The 19,077-nt window shown below is 45.5% G+C and overlaps 1 protein-coding gene across 1 annotated transcript in view; it reads left to right on the plus strand.

Moving 5' to 3' along the window:
• Positions 1–8,823: 8,823 nt before the first annotated feature.
• Positions 8,824–19,077, plus strand: part of LOC129148499 (cyclin-Y-like protein 1) — a 28,016-nt gene continuing 17,762 nt past the window's right edge. Inside the window, exons 1-3 of the mRNA XM_054713481.1 lie at positions 8,824–9,022; positions 12,566–12,600; positions 18,251–18,348. Coding sequence (XP_054569456.1) covers positions 8,824–9,022; positions 12,566–12,600; positions 18,251–18,348 — 332 coding nt within the window. The remainder of the gene's footprint in view (positions 9,023–12,565; positions 12,601–18,250; positions 18,349–19,077) is intronic.

Below are 19,077 nucleotides of genomic sequence, written 5' to 3' on the forward strand. Positions count from 1 at the left end.
AACCCACACAATGTGCTCAGGAGATAGGAGATTACGATGAGGGTCAAGAGTGGTTCAGCTAAGAGCGAAAATGGTCACAAAGCCACGTGTAGAAGGCTTTGCATCCATGCTAGGCAGCGTGTGCTTTATCCAGCAGCAATGAAGGGTTTAACCAGGGGAGAGAGACAAGCTGATTTGCATTTCAGAAAGGTCTCTGACATGCCTTGCTATACTGGACACAGCAATCCTGGTATTCATTACTCAAATGTTGACCATTTGAATGGGCTCTGGGAAGGCTCAAACTGCACCTGTGAGAAGTGCCACACAGCAGCCTGCTCTTATCAGAGAGTGTGGTCCAAGACAGTGAGGCTGGTGCATGCTGCAGTCCCTGGGGGACAGGGCCTCCTCCTCATCTTCAGCTCCATCTTCAGCCAATAACCTCAATAGCAACTAGGGTGGTTACAGAGTGCATCACACAGAAACTGCTCCCCATTCCTGCTCCAACACCAATGGCTTCATTACACCAGGGTAGACTCCAATCAGCTGACCCAGCCTCTAGGCACTCCCTAGCTCTTCCTATCTCTCTGGCTCTTCTCACTATGTTGCAGCCATAGGAGCCTCCCTGCTTCTGTCTGGCATGCCATACTCAGCCCCAGGGCCTTTTCACCCGACCTTCACCTTTCCTGGAGCATTCTGCCCCTCCTTCTCACAGCACTGGTTCCTTCTAATCCTTCAGGGCTCAGATTCATCACTTCCACAAAGAGGTCCTCCCTCATTCAGGTGAGTCACTCTGTTATTCTTTATCATAAACCTGCAGATTTTCCTCTGGGCTCCTTTGACAATCTGTAATCATGTCACCTGTTACTGTGTTTAACTGTTTCTTGCCCATCTCCCCTAAAACACTGTAGGCACCATGAAGGCAGGTATATGGACTATCTTATTCACCTTCAAGTCACCTATACTTAGAACATACCCTGGCACATAATAAGCATTTGATAATTATTTCTTGATTAATTAGACAATGCAAAAATAATATCCAGGGTGGAGAACTGCTTAGAATACCTCATTGTAATTATTGCCTCAATGTTCATTATTAAACATACCCAAGACACAGGAAAATGAGAGAGGGAATGATACAATACGTTACAATGTTACCATCCAATATAATTAAGAGGTAATATGCAAATTGACCCTCACGCCCTCGCATAAGATGGCCACCCTCATGTGGTCAAAGATGGCTGCCCCCATGTGGTCACAAGATGGCCGCCACAAGAGGGCCAGCAGGGGAGGGCAGTTGGGGGTGACCAGGCCTGCAGGGGAGGGAGGGCAGTTAGGGGCTACCAGGCCAGCAGGGGAGGGGAGTTGGTGACAATCAGGCCTGTAGGGGAGAGCAGTTGGGGGCAATCAGGCAGGCAGAGAAGCTGTTAGGCATTGATCAGGCTGGCAGAGGAGTGGTTAGGGGGTGATCAGGCTAGCAGGCAGGCGAGCGGTTGGGAGCCAGCAGTCCCGAATTGTGAGAGGGATATCTAACTGCTGGTTTGGGATCGGGCCTAAACCGGCAGTCGAACATCCTCCAAGGGATCCCAGATTGGAGAGGGTGCAGGCTGGGCTGAGGGACATCCCCTCACCCTCCCACCCCCGCCAAACACACACACACACAGTGCACAAATTTTGTGCACCGAGCCTCTAGTTTCATTATAATAATCTTTAGAATGAAAGTGGTAAGAATTCCTGCCTCCCAAGTTGGTTGTCAGTTTTAAAATAGAAAGGGCTGTAGAGGTAGCACAGGCAGGGACATTTTGAAGCTTAGCATCTTTCCCGACCAGGGGAGGAGGGTCACTACTCAAACTTTCACCTTACTGTCAATCTTCCTCTTGTTCTCTATAATCACATTGTCTAATACAACCCAAATTAGAACGATATGAGGAAACTTGTTACTACATAGCTTTTCTTCAAAGCTTGATTCATGATTGCTTTATTTTTAAAAAGCCCATAACTTGCTCTACTAACAAGGCAAAAGATGTCCAAATACCTAGCAACCCGTTTCCCACCTTTATTTTAAAAATAAAAGGTACAACTTTTATTTATTTATTTTTTATTGGTAGTTTTTCATTTATTTCTTTTTTTTTTCAATTAAATTCTATTGGGGTGACATTAGTTAACACAAACATATAGGTTTAACGTGTGGATTACTAAGTTGGTGCACATTTTAGTAATGACCGGTTAAGAACTCACTGTCAGCTGGTGCGGGAAAGGCTTTTCTCCAGGAGCCAAGTGGGAGTTACTGCTTTCGAACCTCAGTCTCAGTTCAAGGTTTCCAGACAATCAATGCCAAATCTTCTAGCCAGAAATGTCCTCACAACTTCCTATAGGTAAAACCATTTTGGAAATCAGTGAGCTCCTGCATTTTCCATTCTAACTTAGCCATAATGCCCAGACATAGCCAGGCAGACCAAGAGATGACCAAAGAACCCAGACCGCCTCTGCAAAGTCAGAAGCACTGCTTGGAGTTCACACAAACGGGTCCCGTCAGCGTTAATGTGCTGGAAAATTATTTCCTTGTTGGAACCTCAGTTTCCTCATCTATAAGCTGAGGACATTGAAATGGATTTCCTATATATCTCTTTCAGAACTAATCTCCAGTGTCCTGTACTGAACATCCATCCAAGTGAAAGCACTGTGTCTGAAGGTTCTCCTCGGCCTTCTGTTTTATTAAAGTTGTAGTTTGTATTTTAAGAAAAGAATGTCTCTAGTTCACCTGGAGCCTGTGGACAGCCATGGACGATGGGGGAGAATGTGTTAGGTTGGGGGAGGCCAGGTCCTGGGCCAGTGGTTTAGCTACAGCAAGTAACCAGTGGTGTGGCTTGATTAATCGCTTTGCTGGTCTGAGTGCTATTTTCCTTCACTGTAAAATAAGTCATGGGACACACAAGGATCGATAACCTTAGTTGCCGATTGACAGAGGTTTGTCAGCTGGAGACCAGTTTTAGGTTTCCACTGTACCCTTATACCATTTGTACCTTGTGAGTTTTACACACACACTTGTACCACCTTTTCATTAAGCAAATACATGTTTAAAAATCTGTAACCTAGAGAGTTGACATATTTCCTTCCATAAGCAAAACCTGCTGTTGTGTTCCTAGCCTACAACCTATATGCTTTGGAGGGTTTATAGTGCCCCCTTCATTTATCACCGTCATGATTTTATGAACAAAACTTGAATCTGGCTCTACAGAAAACTAAATGAAATGACAAAGAAAGCATCCCATTCTGATGCAGGTCATTAACAGGCGTGAGGAGGTCCAAAGCTGTTCCCCAGCTTGGAGCTCCCATTCCACAGCTGGCAGCACAGAGCACGGTGACACTGCCATGCAACCGCACCTTCTTGATTGGGAGTGCTCTCACAGGGGCAGCCAGGATGTGCCTGGTGAAGGAATGCTGCCGCCACAAAGACAGCCAGGCTGCCAGACAGAATTTTCACTGCCATCACATGGAAATTGGTTTAGTTAATATAATAAATTCCATCCCCAATTTCATTTAATAGGAAATTGGAACCTGTGCACTAAAGCCTGGTGATTTCCCACATGTGAGCTGCATATTGTGGGAAAATGTAAGATATGTATGTGCAATGTGTGTGTGTGTGTGTGTGTGTGTGTATATATATATATATATATATATATATATATATATACATACATATATATTCTCTGAGATGTATGTTGGAGTGAGTGTACGGAGGATAGAGGAGACAAAATTATGAAAGTTGGCGGCAACATCTCAGAAGCAAGATTTGCAAAAGATTCTATCTAGATTATAATTTCCCAAGTCTATCCCAGTAAATTTCCAGAAACATGACAGGAAGATGGCTCCTTCACCATAGGCTGTTTTATATGAATCCTTTTGACCCCTGACCTCGGAGCATCCTCTGTGTGTATATCTTTGAGATTTGAAACCTGAGTGCCAGAGGCATGCTGGTTGTTCACAATCAGCAACAGCAAAGGGATGTGCAGGATTCCAGGGATAAGTTTTTGTTTTATTTTTATTGATTTTTTAGAGAGAGAGGAGGGGAGAGGGATAGATAGAAACATTGATGAGAGAGGAACATCACTGATCAGCTGCCTCCTACATGCCCCACACTGGGGACTGTGTCCACAACCCAGGCATGTGCCTCAACTGGAATCAAACAGACGAACTCCTCATTCCTGGGATGATGCTAAACCACTGAGCTACACTGGCAGGACAAAGTTTTGTTTAATCACTTGATGTAAGCAGAAAGAAACCGTCTCAGAGATGTTGGGCACTCCCTGGTGGTCACACAGCCAGCAGGGTCAAGCAGGAACTACAATGCTTTCAATACGTTTGATGGCTCCCAAGAGTTTCCCATTTCTGGCAGGTGAACATGTGACTTTCCAGGTCAGGAAGAGAAACTGGGCAGCTGGTAAAGGTAGAATTTTCCCCAAAGAAGCGACCAAGATACAGCATGCAGTGGAGGTTTCATCCGGGTCATTCATGGTTTCTGAACTGTGTCATCTGAATCTTTACCCTTTTTAACAAGTATGAGATTCAGAGGATTGTTGCTGTAGACCCTGCTCTCCGAATGCACCAGCAAGGCAATCATTTGCGGCACTGGCAGCTGTACTTAAGGCTCCGTGATTTATCCCGTCTTTGACCCACCAAGGACTGTGAGGTGTGCCAGATGCTCTGCAGAGCCCGACACGGGGGCGGCTCTTCCGTGGGAATGACTAAGCAGCTCTGATTATTTCAATGAACCTCTTGAGTGAAATAATCACCTTCTCAAAACAGACACCGGATGGGAAGAAGGGATACTGCCATCCAGGTAAGGACCCTGTCTGGGCCCAGGCCAGGTGTGCTGAAGGCATGCTCAGTGAGCAGTGATATCCTGGGCCCTGCCAGGACCCGGGTGGGTTTGACACTGCAGTTCCTGGTGCAGCAGGATAAAGAGGTGGGGCAAATAGCCATACACAGGTCGTGGGCAGTGCCTATCCCAACAGTGAGGATGTCCTAATGCTAACCCGTCCTGACTGTTCTGGGTGGCAGGTCTAACCCAGTTACAGATCTACTGTGTATCTGTGTGTGCCTATGGAGGCACTGTGAAGGTGGGAAAAGGTCGAGAGGTGGGTCTGTGGGCAGGAGGGAGAAGCTGGGTCAAGAGGGAGTCCTGAGCCACCACACACACCCTCCCACCCTCACCCCCCCAGCCCCCACAGCAGGAATCCAGTTTCCTCCAGGGAACAGGCCTGCACACTGGGGGCTGGAAAGGAAAGGTGGCCTCTGTGAGATCAGGGCACACCCCTGCCCAGGTGCCCCATGTGCCCAGGTTCTCCAAGTCGGTGCACCCGCAGATGCAGGTCCCATGGTCTCCCCGGGCCCCGTAGCAGGTCCACCACCTGGTGCCTCAAGATAAGTAGTGCAGGACCAGCCTCCCCTCCCCTCCCAGCACACCCGACCTGCACAGACATCACTCCTGTGGACAGACAGCCTCCCTCCCGAGGGGCCACCGAGCCATGGCTTCTGACAAACGGGAGAAAGAAACTCACAGGGGCGCCTGAGGTGACATCTTTGTCCCTCCCCCAGCACTGGTGGGGGGAGCTCCCCTGGGGCTCTGCTTACCTGCAGGTCCCCGCAGGGCAGGGGGTCACGGCCACACCCAGGAGCCTTCAGCCCGGAGCAAAGGGCGTACAGGGCCAACAGGGCGTCACCACGTGCACCAGCCTCCTGACCACAGAGCTCCACTCCCGCAGCCACTGGCCAGGAAGGCAAGAGCACGTGCCCAGGGCGTCAGCTCACGTGCCCCGTGCGTCAGAGTGCGTGCCCCATGCGTCAGAATACGTGCCCCATACGTCAGAGCGTGTGCCCCGTGTATCAGAGTGCACGTCCCGTGCGTCAGAGCGCGTGCCCCCAGCGTGGAGAGCGTGTGCCCTGGACGTCCAGAGCGCATGCCCAGCTGCACGCGGCCTCCCCACACCCCCGGCAGCTGGAGAGCCACGGAGGGCGCGTCTACAGGACACTTTCCGGGCACAGACCAGGGAGACCGCAGAGAGAGCTGGTCAGCGGGGGCTCTCGGGACCGGGCCCTGCCTGGGCCGCTGTGGGGAGGGGGAAATGGCGTGTGTGGTGTGGCGGGCTGGAGCCAATCTGGCGGACAGGTCAGCGGGGAGGGCAGAGAAGCCGCAGGCAAGGGCCATGCAGCGTGCGGCAGGTGTTCATGGCTGAGAATTCGCGCCTGGAAAGCGGTATTTGGAGGGCTAAGTAGACCCGCTCTGGGTGCCCAGGACCTCACACATCTGCCAACCTCAGAGGGAAAGCTGGTCCAACCCACAGGGACAGAGGACCAGGCCGCCCGGGTCTCCGTCCTCAGGACACCGGAGCGGGCTCTTCCCCAGGAGAGGGGACCCCCAGCTCAGCCCTGAGGACACAGGGCGGGGCTCGCCCACCAGGTGGGGCTCACCTGCCCTCCAGCTCAGCACAGCAGAGTCCCCGCCTGCCCGCCAGGCTCCCCGAGGCGGCCTGGTCCCCCAGCCTCACTCGCCGGCTTCGTGGGGTGCTGGGACTTCGGGGGGCCCTGACGGGTGTCACGGGGACCCTGCCCGGTCGGCCTGGTGCTGCGGGGAGACCAGAGCGGGTTGACCGAGTCCACAGTGAGGAAGTGGGTCCTGGCTCAGGGCCTCTGGTGGGTGCGGGTTCGGAATTCAGCGAAGGCTTCAGGCGGGGGCTCCGGGCGGGCGTGGTCGCGGGGCGGGGGCAGGGGCCCCGCTGTCGCCCCCGTGGCTGTGGCTGGGCGGTTCCTGCGGGGCTCTGCGGGGTCCTGTGCAGGAGGGAGGAGTCTGGCAGACGCGGATGTGGCCAGCGATGTGCCCCTTTCTCCAGCCCACACGCGGATTCCATAGGTCCCCCTCCTGGATGGAGGTGCGGAGATGGAAGGCGGGAGGCGGCTCCTTCCTTCCGTGTCTGTGTCTGTGTCCGCAGGCATCCGTGGAGCCTGCCCTGCGGGGAGAAGCCAGCAGACACCCGCGGGGACAGGATGTCTGACAGTGAGGCAGGGCCCTGGCTCCCTGAGGTCTGGCGGCAGTGTGAGGGGCCCTGCTGAAAAAATGGAAGGGGGTCCGGAGAGTGGGCTGCCTGGTGCCCTGGGACAGGCATACACCCGCTCTAACGGGCTTTCTTCTTGTCCCTCCGCGGAGGGGAGGGCGGGAGGAGGAGCAGAGTCCGCAGAAGGAGCACGTTTTCCTGGGTGACTGGGCCCCGAGGGAAAACCTTAAATGTCTGGTAGAGGAAGTCTGGTTTTTGTGGGGTGTGTCTCTTGTTAGGTGCGGGCACTGTTTTACCACATCATCTTCAGTGTTGTCTCAAGCTTGCAAGAGTCATCCAAACTGCTGTCTAATGACATTCCTAGGACTTTAGACAACATTATTATTAATAGCAACTAGTTACATCCAGGCTTTAAGGATTTAACTGGATGCTATTTAAAAAAACACTGAAGTTCATCAGATCATTTCCCATTCCACTGTGGTCTCCACATTTTAATATATTACTCATTCTTGTCACCAAAACATACTTATGTCTCTTATACTGTTGAATATTAATAATTTCTGCTTCCCTGATTTTTTGAGGTGGCCTTTTGTTATGCCCAGATTTCAAGATCCCCAGAGACCACCAGGGAGCCAAGTCTGATGCAAAAACAAAGAGCCTTTATTCAAGCTCAGGCCGGGTCTCTCCGCACCTACTGATGCATCAGCGGGATGCAAAAGAGCCCAGAGCTCCAGAAGTACAGCAGTTTGACAGGGCTTGGGGTCGGGTGGTGGGGTGATGCTCGGACCATCGAGTTGGCTGATTCCGATTGGTTGGGTGAGGACTAGGGTCCAGTTACACAAAGACAGGGGGCGGTTAGCATTCTTTTGGCCTTTGGTTACTTTCCTTTGTATTCTTATTGGCTGATTTAAGGGCGGGCTGGGTAACTGACACATTCTGTGCTTTTTCTCAGAAAAAGGAGTCATATCAGGGACATAGTTACACAGGATGGAGGATGCAGTACATTTTGTACTGCCCTGCTCTGCCCTTTCATTTTCTCTCCTGCTATCCTTTTAATAAAGGAGAACATTCCCTCTGATCCTTTCTGTGTGTGTGTGTTTGTGGGAGGGGGAATCTATTTGATTGAAGGGTTTGTAAACGTTTGTACATTTTGTAATTATTGTATATGTCTTTTTCTTCTTGATTTTTTTTCTATTCTTCTCCAAAACGTGTACAGTAATTGAAAAATGTATTCACTTCTTCACCCAGTTGCCATCGCCATGGGCATTTGTAGGTTTCCTGCCCTCCTGACAGCATTTGACTGTGCTGAGGAAATTCTGTAAGGAACCCGAGACTGGGCCACACGTGTGCGCTGGGAAAGGGGTGGAGGGCTGCAGGGCAGGGAGGGCCCCATTCTGACCCGCTGCCTTCTCTGCCAGGCGGGCACGCGGAGGGAACTCTGCCGTGATTGGTCCCTCGTAACCAGGTGACCACAGAATGTGCTCTGGTTGGCTGGGGCCGGCCAGGAGCCCTGCCTTCAGTTGAGAAGCGCTGTGGCAGGCGGTGGAGCTTCGGCTGTGCTCTCTTCTTGCAGTGGTTGTGATTCTCAGCAGTTGCCTGATCAGCACGCCTTTGAACTGAGTGAGACTGCCGGCTGTCCTCACCGACCAGTCACCTCAGTGGACGCGGCAGCGGCTGACAGCTGTGTGGGGGGCGGGGGGCAGCAGGGGCGGGGTTGGCCATTTTGGGGGGAGAGGGTGGGTTGGGGGGACTGTTGAGCGAAGGCAGTGACAGCAGCGAGGAGTAGAGGTTCCTCATGGGGAACAAACTCACCTGCCGCTGCCTGAAGCCCAATGCCAGCCCCAAAGTGGGCCGGAGCTTGGAGTGGGTGAATCCATACCCTGAGTCTTATGTCTGTGAGGTGACTCGAGCTGCCCGGGAACATAAGGACGTGGGTTTGGTGTTCTGCAAATGCCACCCTGTGCTGCGCCTCAGTGACCTGCAAATGCCCAAAGGTAAGGAGGTGGCAGGTGCTCAGTGCTGTCAGTTCCACCTCTGGCCCCTGCTGACCCCAGGATGCTCTAGATGAGCACCACCTCAGACGCCGTCTTGCCTTCTTTCTGGTATCCCGAACCTTTATTTCTCCCTGTCGTGTCTGGCCACTTCCTTTCCCTGTGCACTACCCAGATGTCCAGTTCTTTCTTCTATACCCAGCTCAGCCTGAGACCCGCCTGTTGTCCCTTCCTGTTCATGGCTCTGTTTAATGTCTCCTGGGACTCCAGGAAGAATTCTGGGTATATGTTCTCCTTTTTTCAATGAAAACTTGAACATCCCAACTGCAGAGTTTCCATCCCATCTCCCTATCCTTATCGAGCTTTATGGTACGTAGTGTAGGAATGAGGTAGGGCCCAGTGATACCCTTGCTCCCACCTGTTAAGATAGTTGATACTCTGGACAGTTCAGCTGCAAAGATTTTAGGGTTTGTTATGTAAACTCAAAATCAATAACTGACATAGAACCTATATGTGTTCTTGCGTAGGCTGTTTTCATTTGCCTGGATAGAAGCTGTTTACTCCTTCCAACTATAATTTGAACACAGAAGGAAATGGTGGGAGAGGGAACTCAAAATTTCTCAAATGATGTGAAACATTACTGCCAGACCTACACAGAATAGTTGTTTGTTTGGTTTTTACATATAGGAGGACCCAGGGAGTTCTGATTCATATGTCCATGTTGACACAAATTTCCCTCTGTCTTACTTCAGTAACCTAACAGACTTCCCGTCATATCGCTTGTTCTCAAGGAGGGATGGGTTGTTCACAAGAATGTTGGTCAAAAGTTTCCAAAGAAAACACATACATGTAGACTTTAATTTGTAACAAAGTCTTGGCAGTTAAGATGTAAAATTATGCCCAAGAATGTTTGTCTTCATCGTCTCTCCTACTGCCAGTAGATTCCTGTTTAACTGTAAGAACGTTGAGATAAAAGTTCTAAAGACCAGACGCCTGAAGAGGAGCTTGGGGAGTGGAGAAGTGGGAGGAGAGAGGGAGAAGAGAGAAGATATGGTACTTGGTTTAAAATAATTCTGGGTAACAATGTAGCTAATGAAGAGTGTGATTTGTGAAGTAGAAAACATACATTTACAAAGATGTTAAAGCCTCTTTGGCCCATTTTTTTCCATTTAAATGGCAGCGATTATTTAATTATTTCATAGAGAAAAAACATCATAGCTCGTATTCTATTTAAACTCTAGATGAGCTTTTAATTTCTTTAAAAATTAGAATAATTAAGCCCAGGGATTCACCTGGATGATGGATATGTCTTTATAACTGAAAAGTACTCCCTGTTCAGAATATTAAAACAGTGTGAAAAAGTGAATAAATTATGTGAATTAATTAATTGTACCTTTAAACACAAAACAAATGAGAACCTGTGAAATTTCTGTTCACTCTGTTTGGTGCTGTAAAGTATGCCTCTGTCTGAGTGATTTTAGAAACCAGTTAGTAGATGGGTAGTATTGGATGAGAGACCAAAATAGGACCTTTATATGGTTCTTTCAAGATTGACAACTCACTCCCATGTATAGCCCGTTTGGTCCTTCTAACTGCAAACAAGTCCTGTGTATATTCTCCTATTGCTGATGAAAAAACCGAGACTTAGAGATGTGAACCAACTGTGAAACCAGCTGCTGAACAGGAGAGGCTGACATGCAGATGATAGATGTGCCCAATTCGATTTGGTGATGCATACAAAGCTCTTTAGAATGCAGCCTATATATTATAAACTCTCCACAAAGTGAGTCTATTTAACTTGCTCCAGTCTTGATTATTTCCATTTGAAATTATTGTATACAACTCAGAAGCAACAACTACCATTCCATCTATGTCTAAAACAACAACAACAAACTGATGAACAAAATTGATCCAGAGACATAGAAATATGAAACAGCTGATGAATCTCAGAGGGAAGGCTGGAGTGGGTGGGTGGGAATATATCAAGCAAAAAACTTGTGTGCATATATGCATAACCCATGGACACAGACAATAGGGTGGTGAAGGCCTAGGGGTGGGCTAGAAGGGTACAATTGTGGAAAATAGGGGACATCTGTAATACTTTGAACAATAAAGATTGAAAAAAATCACTTTGATGAAAGTATAAAAAGTCACTGTCATGAAAGGTTCCCTATAGATTAAAGCATTGACCTTTTATACTATTCTTTTAAGTGTGCCACGATGAATAGCCCCAAGTAAGCCACAGCTAACTAAATAAGTTCATTTTGTGAATGGAGTGAGAATTAGCCTAATAGTAAAGAACATTTGCCAAATACAGCTCATGTGATTTGGGCATATTTGATATATGAGCAGGTAGTTGACAATAATTGGCCACAGTTTAACTTGTTTCTTGACACTTTCTGAAATGTGCTGGTAATATTAGCATGAAAGAGAGTGACCATTTCTAATTGATAAGTAGACGTGGGGAAACACATACATAATTCATAGATTATTTAGGTCCAAGTTAAAAAATAAAGCCTAAGACATAGCCTGGTTTTACTGCACATGTATAGCAAAATTCTGCAATTTTGAATTTTCCTAGTAGAATTTTTATATCATTGCCTTTACTAAAATTAAAATTGGCTTATTACTATTACTTAAAAAGACTTCCCAACAGTAAGTGATATAAATTGATGTATAGCTATTTTTTAAATTATGAATTTTTCTACTCAACAAAATTGTATGCCTTTTTCTGGGCTTCAGGTTTAATCCCTTCTGATCATTCAAGGGCTGGCACAATTTTCCTGAAGAAATGTCAAATGATTGGTAAGTCAAGATAGGATTTAGGTCACAGGTTTTTGTTTGAACAAATAAAAAACATTTCAGTTGTTTATGTATGAGGATTGAATATGTGATCTTACATAGTGCTCAAGCAAAGGATGCTATCTCACATTAGAATTTGAAGCTATTCAAACTCTCTCACCCTACGTAATGCTACCAGGGTACATCAGAGGAACAGAGCCCTCTGGGGTTCCCCAGAAGCTTAGCACGAGCATGTGCAACTATGTCCATTTCCTGTGTCCTGTTTGTTTTAGGATAAAAACTCAGAACTGTAGGATTTTAACGCTTCTGCTTGCCTGCTTATTTTCCTTAACGTTATGTTCAGTCACGTTTACTTGCTTTAAAAGGCACACGGATCGAGTCTTTCAGTTGATTGTGACAGCAGAAGTATAGGCAGGGAAGGATCCATTTTATTTGAATCCATGCAGCTCAATAAAAAGTGAGAGTTTTAACATGCATTTTCATGGCATGTGTGCATGACTGTCTGGAGCTGATCATTTTGGTTAGGATTGCTGTATGTCTCAGTTTCTTCCAGAGCCATGGGCTGCTCACCGGTAGAGAGAGGGTGAGACAGTAAAGAAAATGCTATCCTGTGCCCCTCTCTGCAGTCCTAAGGAGTGTGTGCCTCCAGTTTTGTATATTAGTAATCTTTCAGGTAATCAGTAACTTCTGTTTTTTCTATGGCATTTGTATCAGTATTGATCAGTTAATTCTTTTTATTCTTAGTGGGAGGAAAGAGAAAGAACAACTATTTCTACCATGTAAGTAAATAGTTGAAAAGTTATGTAAGAAATTAGTAATTTGAATTAAAAATTGTCTGCCATTATTGTTAAAAATCTATTATGAACCCAGAATCATTAGCAGGAACCTTTTTTGGAAGATTTTCTTAATCACTTCTATTATCTTAATTAACAAGTTTACATATTCAGGAAATTTTGGGCTTAGTAATGGTCATTTTTTTAAGGGGTTCTGACCTTTAAGTTAAATGTCAGTAACATGGTTGTGGTATAAGAATCTGCCTTAATTTTTTTCCTTAACTTTTAATTTTGTTTTTTAACAAAATTAACAACAATATAATAGCTAAGGCAATTTTTGTTGTTATCTATTGACTTATTGTAGCAGCTGAAAGCTTAGCTTTCTCTCTCCAGTGTGGTCTTACTTCCTTTGTTCTGTTCTCCCAACATGTATCATGGTTTTTAGTAAATCAGAATCAGTGTTTCTGTTATCATGACTATGCAAATATTTGTTACTGTTGAGCCATCCAGTTCTCTGGAGGTGCCTTTTTCTTGTATACCCTTCATTCTTTTGATCAAAAAATGTATATGCACTCTACATGATTATGTTGGTGTTTATTAGCTTACTAGAGGCCCTGTGCACAAGATTCATGCACTGGTGGGGCTGTGGCCTGTGGGCATAGGCCCACTGCTGGAGCAGCCAAGCAGAGCTCCCATTGTGGGCATGCACTGACCACCAGGGGGCAGCTCCTGCATTGAGAATCTGCCCCCTTGTGGTCAGTGCACATCATAGTAACCGGCCATTCATTCCACCATTTGTTCATTTTGCATATTAATCTTTTATTAGGTAGGATAGTTCATTTTCAAAATTTGAAAGAATCTACAGAAGTGAATAATTTTTGTCAGTACCTGTTTTCAAACTGATGACCATTCTGGTCCAGGCACAGCTGACAAAACAAAGCAATGGAATTGCAAATGTCAAGAATTAATTATTTTAGTCAATAATTGTGTGCCCTCAATTTGTCACCTATTGCCAGTTTTATATCTCCCCATTAAAAAATGTCTAGTCAGAGTTTAAAATAAGTTTTCTTTGTTCAATGCATAGGCTGGCTTTACCTATTATTTTGAATCAGTTAAACCTGAAAAGGAGTAAAAATTGAGTTATCACCGCAGGTTCAGACATTTGGTGTATGTGCTTGGCTGAGGAGCCGATGGGGCAAAGCTACCATCTGTGGTATTATGACTGAGCGCCTCTAAGTCAGAATCCCGCCCAGGCGGAACAATATGGCAGCACCTCGGAGCCTCGGTTGGCCTCAGATAGCGGGTTCCCCGCAGTCCCTGCCAGTGGGCCATCGCGCCCAACCACCTCGCTGAGCACGCTCAGCGAGGTGGTTGGGCGCCAAGCTTCGGGACTGGGTCTGGTGCAGAGAGCCCTTAGTCCTGGGAAATGGGGAGGGGCTGGAAAGGGGACCACCCACACCCTTCACGCAATGCACGTTCCTGGGGAACCTGGCGCTAAACCATCCGTAGACGACCTGCTTCTGGGTCGGGTATTCATACTTTGCAGAGCAGCTCCCTAGCTACAATCTATGGAAAGTCAGCCTTCAAAACAAGGGTTTGGAAAGAAAGAAAGAAAAAAGAAAATTGAGTTATCAGCTGTTAAAATGTGTATTCATTTTTGGGACCCCCTATATTACTGAAATTTGAGCACTGCTACACTTCTCCAGGACAATCCAAACCCCTCTTTCTCATCAACATGTCTCACTTAGCCAAATGCAGCAAGTAGGCTGGTCTTTCTCATTTCAGAAATAACTGCTTTATATCTAACAACCTAGTAACTTGGCAGAGAAAGATGACTGTTAGACAAATCACTACATTTATGCTACATTAACATAGTACCTAGTAAGATTTCATTTTTATGTGTGTGTAATTAATTTTTTTAGTGTAATCACTTCTTTTCTTTTTTTCTGAACATGCTGTGACATTTGTCACAGGCCTGTCAAAAATATTTTCCATGTACTAAACATATTTGTTCCATTTCTTATTGGAAGCCATCTCCCTAGCCTTTTGTTATCCTCCTCTGCTATACCCTGTACTCCGAAGGCCTGTTCTGTGCCTGCTTTTAAGCATATTTCTTTAAAGTCAACTGGGATCTCACACACTCTTGTGTTGGATCCCCGATTTCTTAGGTCAGCAATTTTCAACCTTTTTCATCTCATGGCATGCATAAACTAATGACTAAAATTCTGTGACACACCAAAAAAAAATATTTTTTATCAATCTAAAAAAAAAAAGTATAATTGTCATTCATTCACTTTTTACGTCTATTGTGGTATTGGCTGGTGTCATTTTGTTATTTGACAATCCGGTCAGTGCCCCTGCCCAAATCATCAGGTATTGCATTTTTCTTTCTTTTTTTTTTTTTTTAAACTTAATTAGGTATTGCATTTTGTAAATATTCTTGCCACACACCAGTGTGCTGGGTGTATACTGGTTGAAAATCTTTGTCATGTGTTTATGTTTTCCTCTGTATTGTTATTCTCTTTTGTTTCACCCAAGAACTTTTTCCTGGGAAAGGATACATGGGCAGAAATTGTTTAGAGATCTAGCCTTTCTGAAATGCCTCCTACTTATTAATAAAGCAGAGAATTATAGGTTGAAATAAATTTTTGCAGTTCTAAAGACATTTCTACTATTTTCTCATTACATTGTTACTCTTAAATATATTGGTAATGTATGATACATTATATATTTGCAACTTTAGTAACCCTTTCTTCTCTGGAAATGTTTAGAAGCTTACCTATTCCTGGGATTCTGAAGTTTCATGTTATGTTTTGGTATGAACCTTTTCATTTTATTGTGGACATCAAGACTCCAGGTCTTATCTACTTTCAGGGGATATTTTTGTTTCTTTTATACATTCTTTATTCCTTCTTTTTTCTAATATTCCCATTACTCAGAAGTTGGAACTCTTAGACTAGTATTCCTGGACAAATCTCTAAATATTTCCCCTCTTATTTCCCATTTTGTCCTTTTCTGCTTCCTTGGGGATTTCCTTGAGTTTGTTCACCAAGACTTTTTATTCTTTTTATTTTTAATTTTTATTGATTTCAGAGAGAGATAGAAACATCAGTGATAAGAGATAATCATTGATCGGCTGCTTCCTGCACGACATCTACTGGGGATCGAGCCTGCAACCTGGGCATGTGCCCTTAACCAGTATTGAGCCCGGGACCCTTCAGTCTGCAGGCCGGTGCTCTATCCACTGAGCAAAACTGGCTAGGGCCAACAACATTTTATAATTCTGGTTTTTTAAAAATAAATCTTTATTGTTCAGATTATTACAGGTGTTCCTCTCTTTTCCCCACATAGCTCCTCTCCACCTGATTCCTCACCCCACCCCATGCTCTTACCCCCCTGCCACTGTCTTCATCCATAGGTATAAGATTTTTGTCCAATCTCTTCCCACACCCCTCACACCCCCTTTCCCCTGAGAATTGTCAGTCCAAACCCTTTCTATGTCCCTGATTCTATTATATTCATTTTTCCACTAATAAAATGTGCCATTTTGCCACTAACAAAATGAAGCATATTAAAATTGTTGGTATTCTATGATATTAAAGAATACTACCATTACTTTCAACTACTTACAGTGACTAGAATTGGGTTTTGGTTTTACTCTAAGAGGATTTTCCTGATACAGTTTTGGCTATTTCCGTATTTGATTATTGCTGTATTGTCGGGCTCTTAACAAATCAATGAATACTTCTAAAAGACATAAGTATTTCTCATGTTTTAAAGATAATTTATTCTCTAGCGGGTCTGAAAAAGTCATTGTCATATCTCTGACACTACTGCAGGTAAATTCTAATTTGTATCTGTAGTAGGATTTACCTTCCAGTTGCAATTGATTTTAGATAATTGGTCAAACACTTGTTGAACTCCTAATTTGCCCCAGATTCTGTGCTCAGCATTTGGAGGTAAAAGAGGAGGGAAAGTCCTGCCTTCCCTAGAGAAGCTCACTTTTTATGAGGGGGATGCCCTGGAAGCAGTTGATAACATGTAACAAGTAGTAACTCAGGTGTGTAAAAGTAGAGAAATGGAGAAGTTCTGTAGTATGGCTGCTGGAAGAGGTACCCTGGAAGTAGATGGGAAGTGGGGTTAACCTTGCTGAGAAAAGGTGGAAGAAAAAGGCCTTGTAGTCAGAGAGAGCAGCTGAGTGAGGCAGAGTCCTGATAAGTATCCTGTAGCTTAGGGAATCTATAGATATAAAAGCCTAAGCGGCCGAACTACCCAACAACCAGTTGCTATGGTGCGTACTGACCACCAGAGGGCAGACACTCAATGAAGGAGCTGCCCCCTCGTGGTCATTGCACTCCCACAGCGAACCTCCGATAGTCCTCCCCTGGCTGGCTGGCCCTGATCAGCCTGGATCAGGACTGGGTAAGACGGCCCCAATCGGCACCGATCGGTGACCAGGCCAAGGGACTCCCACCTGTGCATGAATTTGTGTACCAGGCCTCTAGTAGAATTTGTAATATCATATAAAGTTCCATATTATCTGAGGTTCTCTTTTGAGTAATGTAATAATAGTCTTATTTCAACATGAAGAGAGAGTTAAATTCTCAGAGTTGTTTGATGTGTTTTTGGATGTGAGAGAATCTTAAAACAATACTTTTTAATTCTCAAGGTAAGGAAACTGAGGCCCAGAGAGACCTCTTGTCCCTTAACTTATGAGCTACAGGCCAGCCCTGCACACACACCTCTGCCTCAGACACATGTGTTTTGTCACGCTGCCTCCTGAACCAACATTTATTATTGGCTTTCGTGGACGTCAATAAGGTGCTCTTGCTTCAATGTTATAAACTAGAAGCCCGTTGCACGAAGTTTCGTGCAGTAGACTTTTCCTTCACCTGGCTGCCGGCACCCGTTTTCCGCCAGCAGCAGTTTTCCTCTGGCCACCCGCCGATCAGAGCGCCTCCAGCCAGCACGATCAGCCACCCCGAGAGGAACTCCAATCGGGAGGCGCTCCCATCAGCAGGTGGCCAGAGGAAAACTGCTGCTGGCGGAAAACTGGTGCCGGCAGCCATGCAATCGGCCACCCCGAGTTCCGCCACCAGCGTCTTCCGCTGGCCCCATGGGTCCTTCCGCAGCGCCGGCCGTTTAGGCCGGTGGGAGGAGCTGGGGGTCGGAGCCAATCGGCCATCCTGAGTCCTGCCCCCCACGCCTCCGGCAGGCCCAATCGTGGGAGTAGCGGAGTGATGCAATTTGCATATTACCCTTTTTATTATGTAGGATGGCAGTATGTCTTAATGTAGAAAATAACTAGCAGAAATAGAAATCTCAGCAGTTTTTATTTTTTAAGGAAAAACACTGAAATCTTATTTTAAATGTTTTACATTATTATAAAGGGAATTTATCATATGTGTATGCCAAGTTGGATTATAGGTAGTCTGTCAAGGGCAGCATTTTATGATCCCCTCCTCAATTCTCATTGTTGGAAGTTAGAGCATGTAATGGGTTTACCATAGAGTTGCACATGGTATTTCACTAAAGTAGTTCATAGAGTATGAGAACAATTGTAATGCTTAATTGTTTGACATTTTACCCAAGGAAAAACATACTTTTATAGGTTTAACTTACTGAGATATTTTCTTCTATTCCCGTTCCCCTTCAGGTATCTCCTGGTCACCTTAGGGAAAAGTACAGCTCATGTGCTACTGTATATGTTGACTACTCGATTTCTCAGCCTGATCTGAGAATCGCTGTGCAGTGGTGAGTACAAATAGGGGACAGACCCCTTATCCTGCCCATAGGTACTTTCATTTGATTGTCCTTTTCAGTGCTCAGGTTAAAAAACTGGTGTCAATTATATATTGATTTCCACTTCCATTTTAATCTCAGAGTGGAAGGAAGAAGGGAAACCCACTTAACAATTAAAATATCCCCCCAAAAGTATTTATCTTTACTTGAGGCATTACTGCTTCTAAGACATTGTTGAACACAATGAGAGGAGAGGCGCGTTTTACTGAATGTTTCTGGAATAAAGTATTTCTTCATGAGAAATGGGCCTGGAACCATGTGTACTGACTGCCCTGGAAGCTGCTTTAGGAAGGAGGGGCAGCTTGTCCCCTACTGGCACCAGAGTGCATCTGCATTTACAGCTCATTGGATTGTGTCAGATTTCCCCCATTGTGCTTTCTTTATTCCTGCACCATATCTGTATTGAAATGCACTCTCCTTCCAGGAAAAATGCATCAAACCAGTCTTAAGGAACAACTTTTCAAGATAATTTCTTTGTGGCTTAAACTTGTTCAGCTGAGGTTTTAATTTCATAGATGTATTAAATGTAGTTATATAAAAGGTATAGATATATAAATGCATATTCAAGACACTATATCGATCCATATATAACAAAATCAAAGCAGAAAATCATGAGAGAGGTAAAGTTTTGAAAACCTAGTCACAGCCAGGTTTACGTTTAAGCAAACATAACAGTGTCAT

The sequence above is a fragment of the Eptesicus fuscus genome, unplaced genomic scaffold (assembly GCF_027574615.1).
Source record: "Eptesicus fuscus isolate TK198812 unplaced genomic scaffold, DD_ASM_mEF_20220401 scaffold_64, whole genome shotgun sequence".
Taxonomy (NCBI): domain Eukaryota; kingdom Metazoa; phylum Chordata; class Mammalia; order Chiroptera; family Vespertilionidae; genus Eptesicus; species Eptesicus fuscus.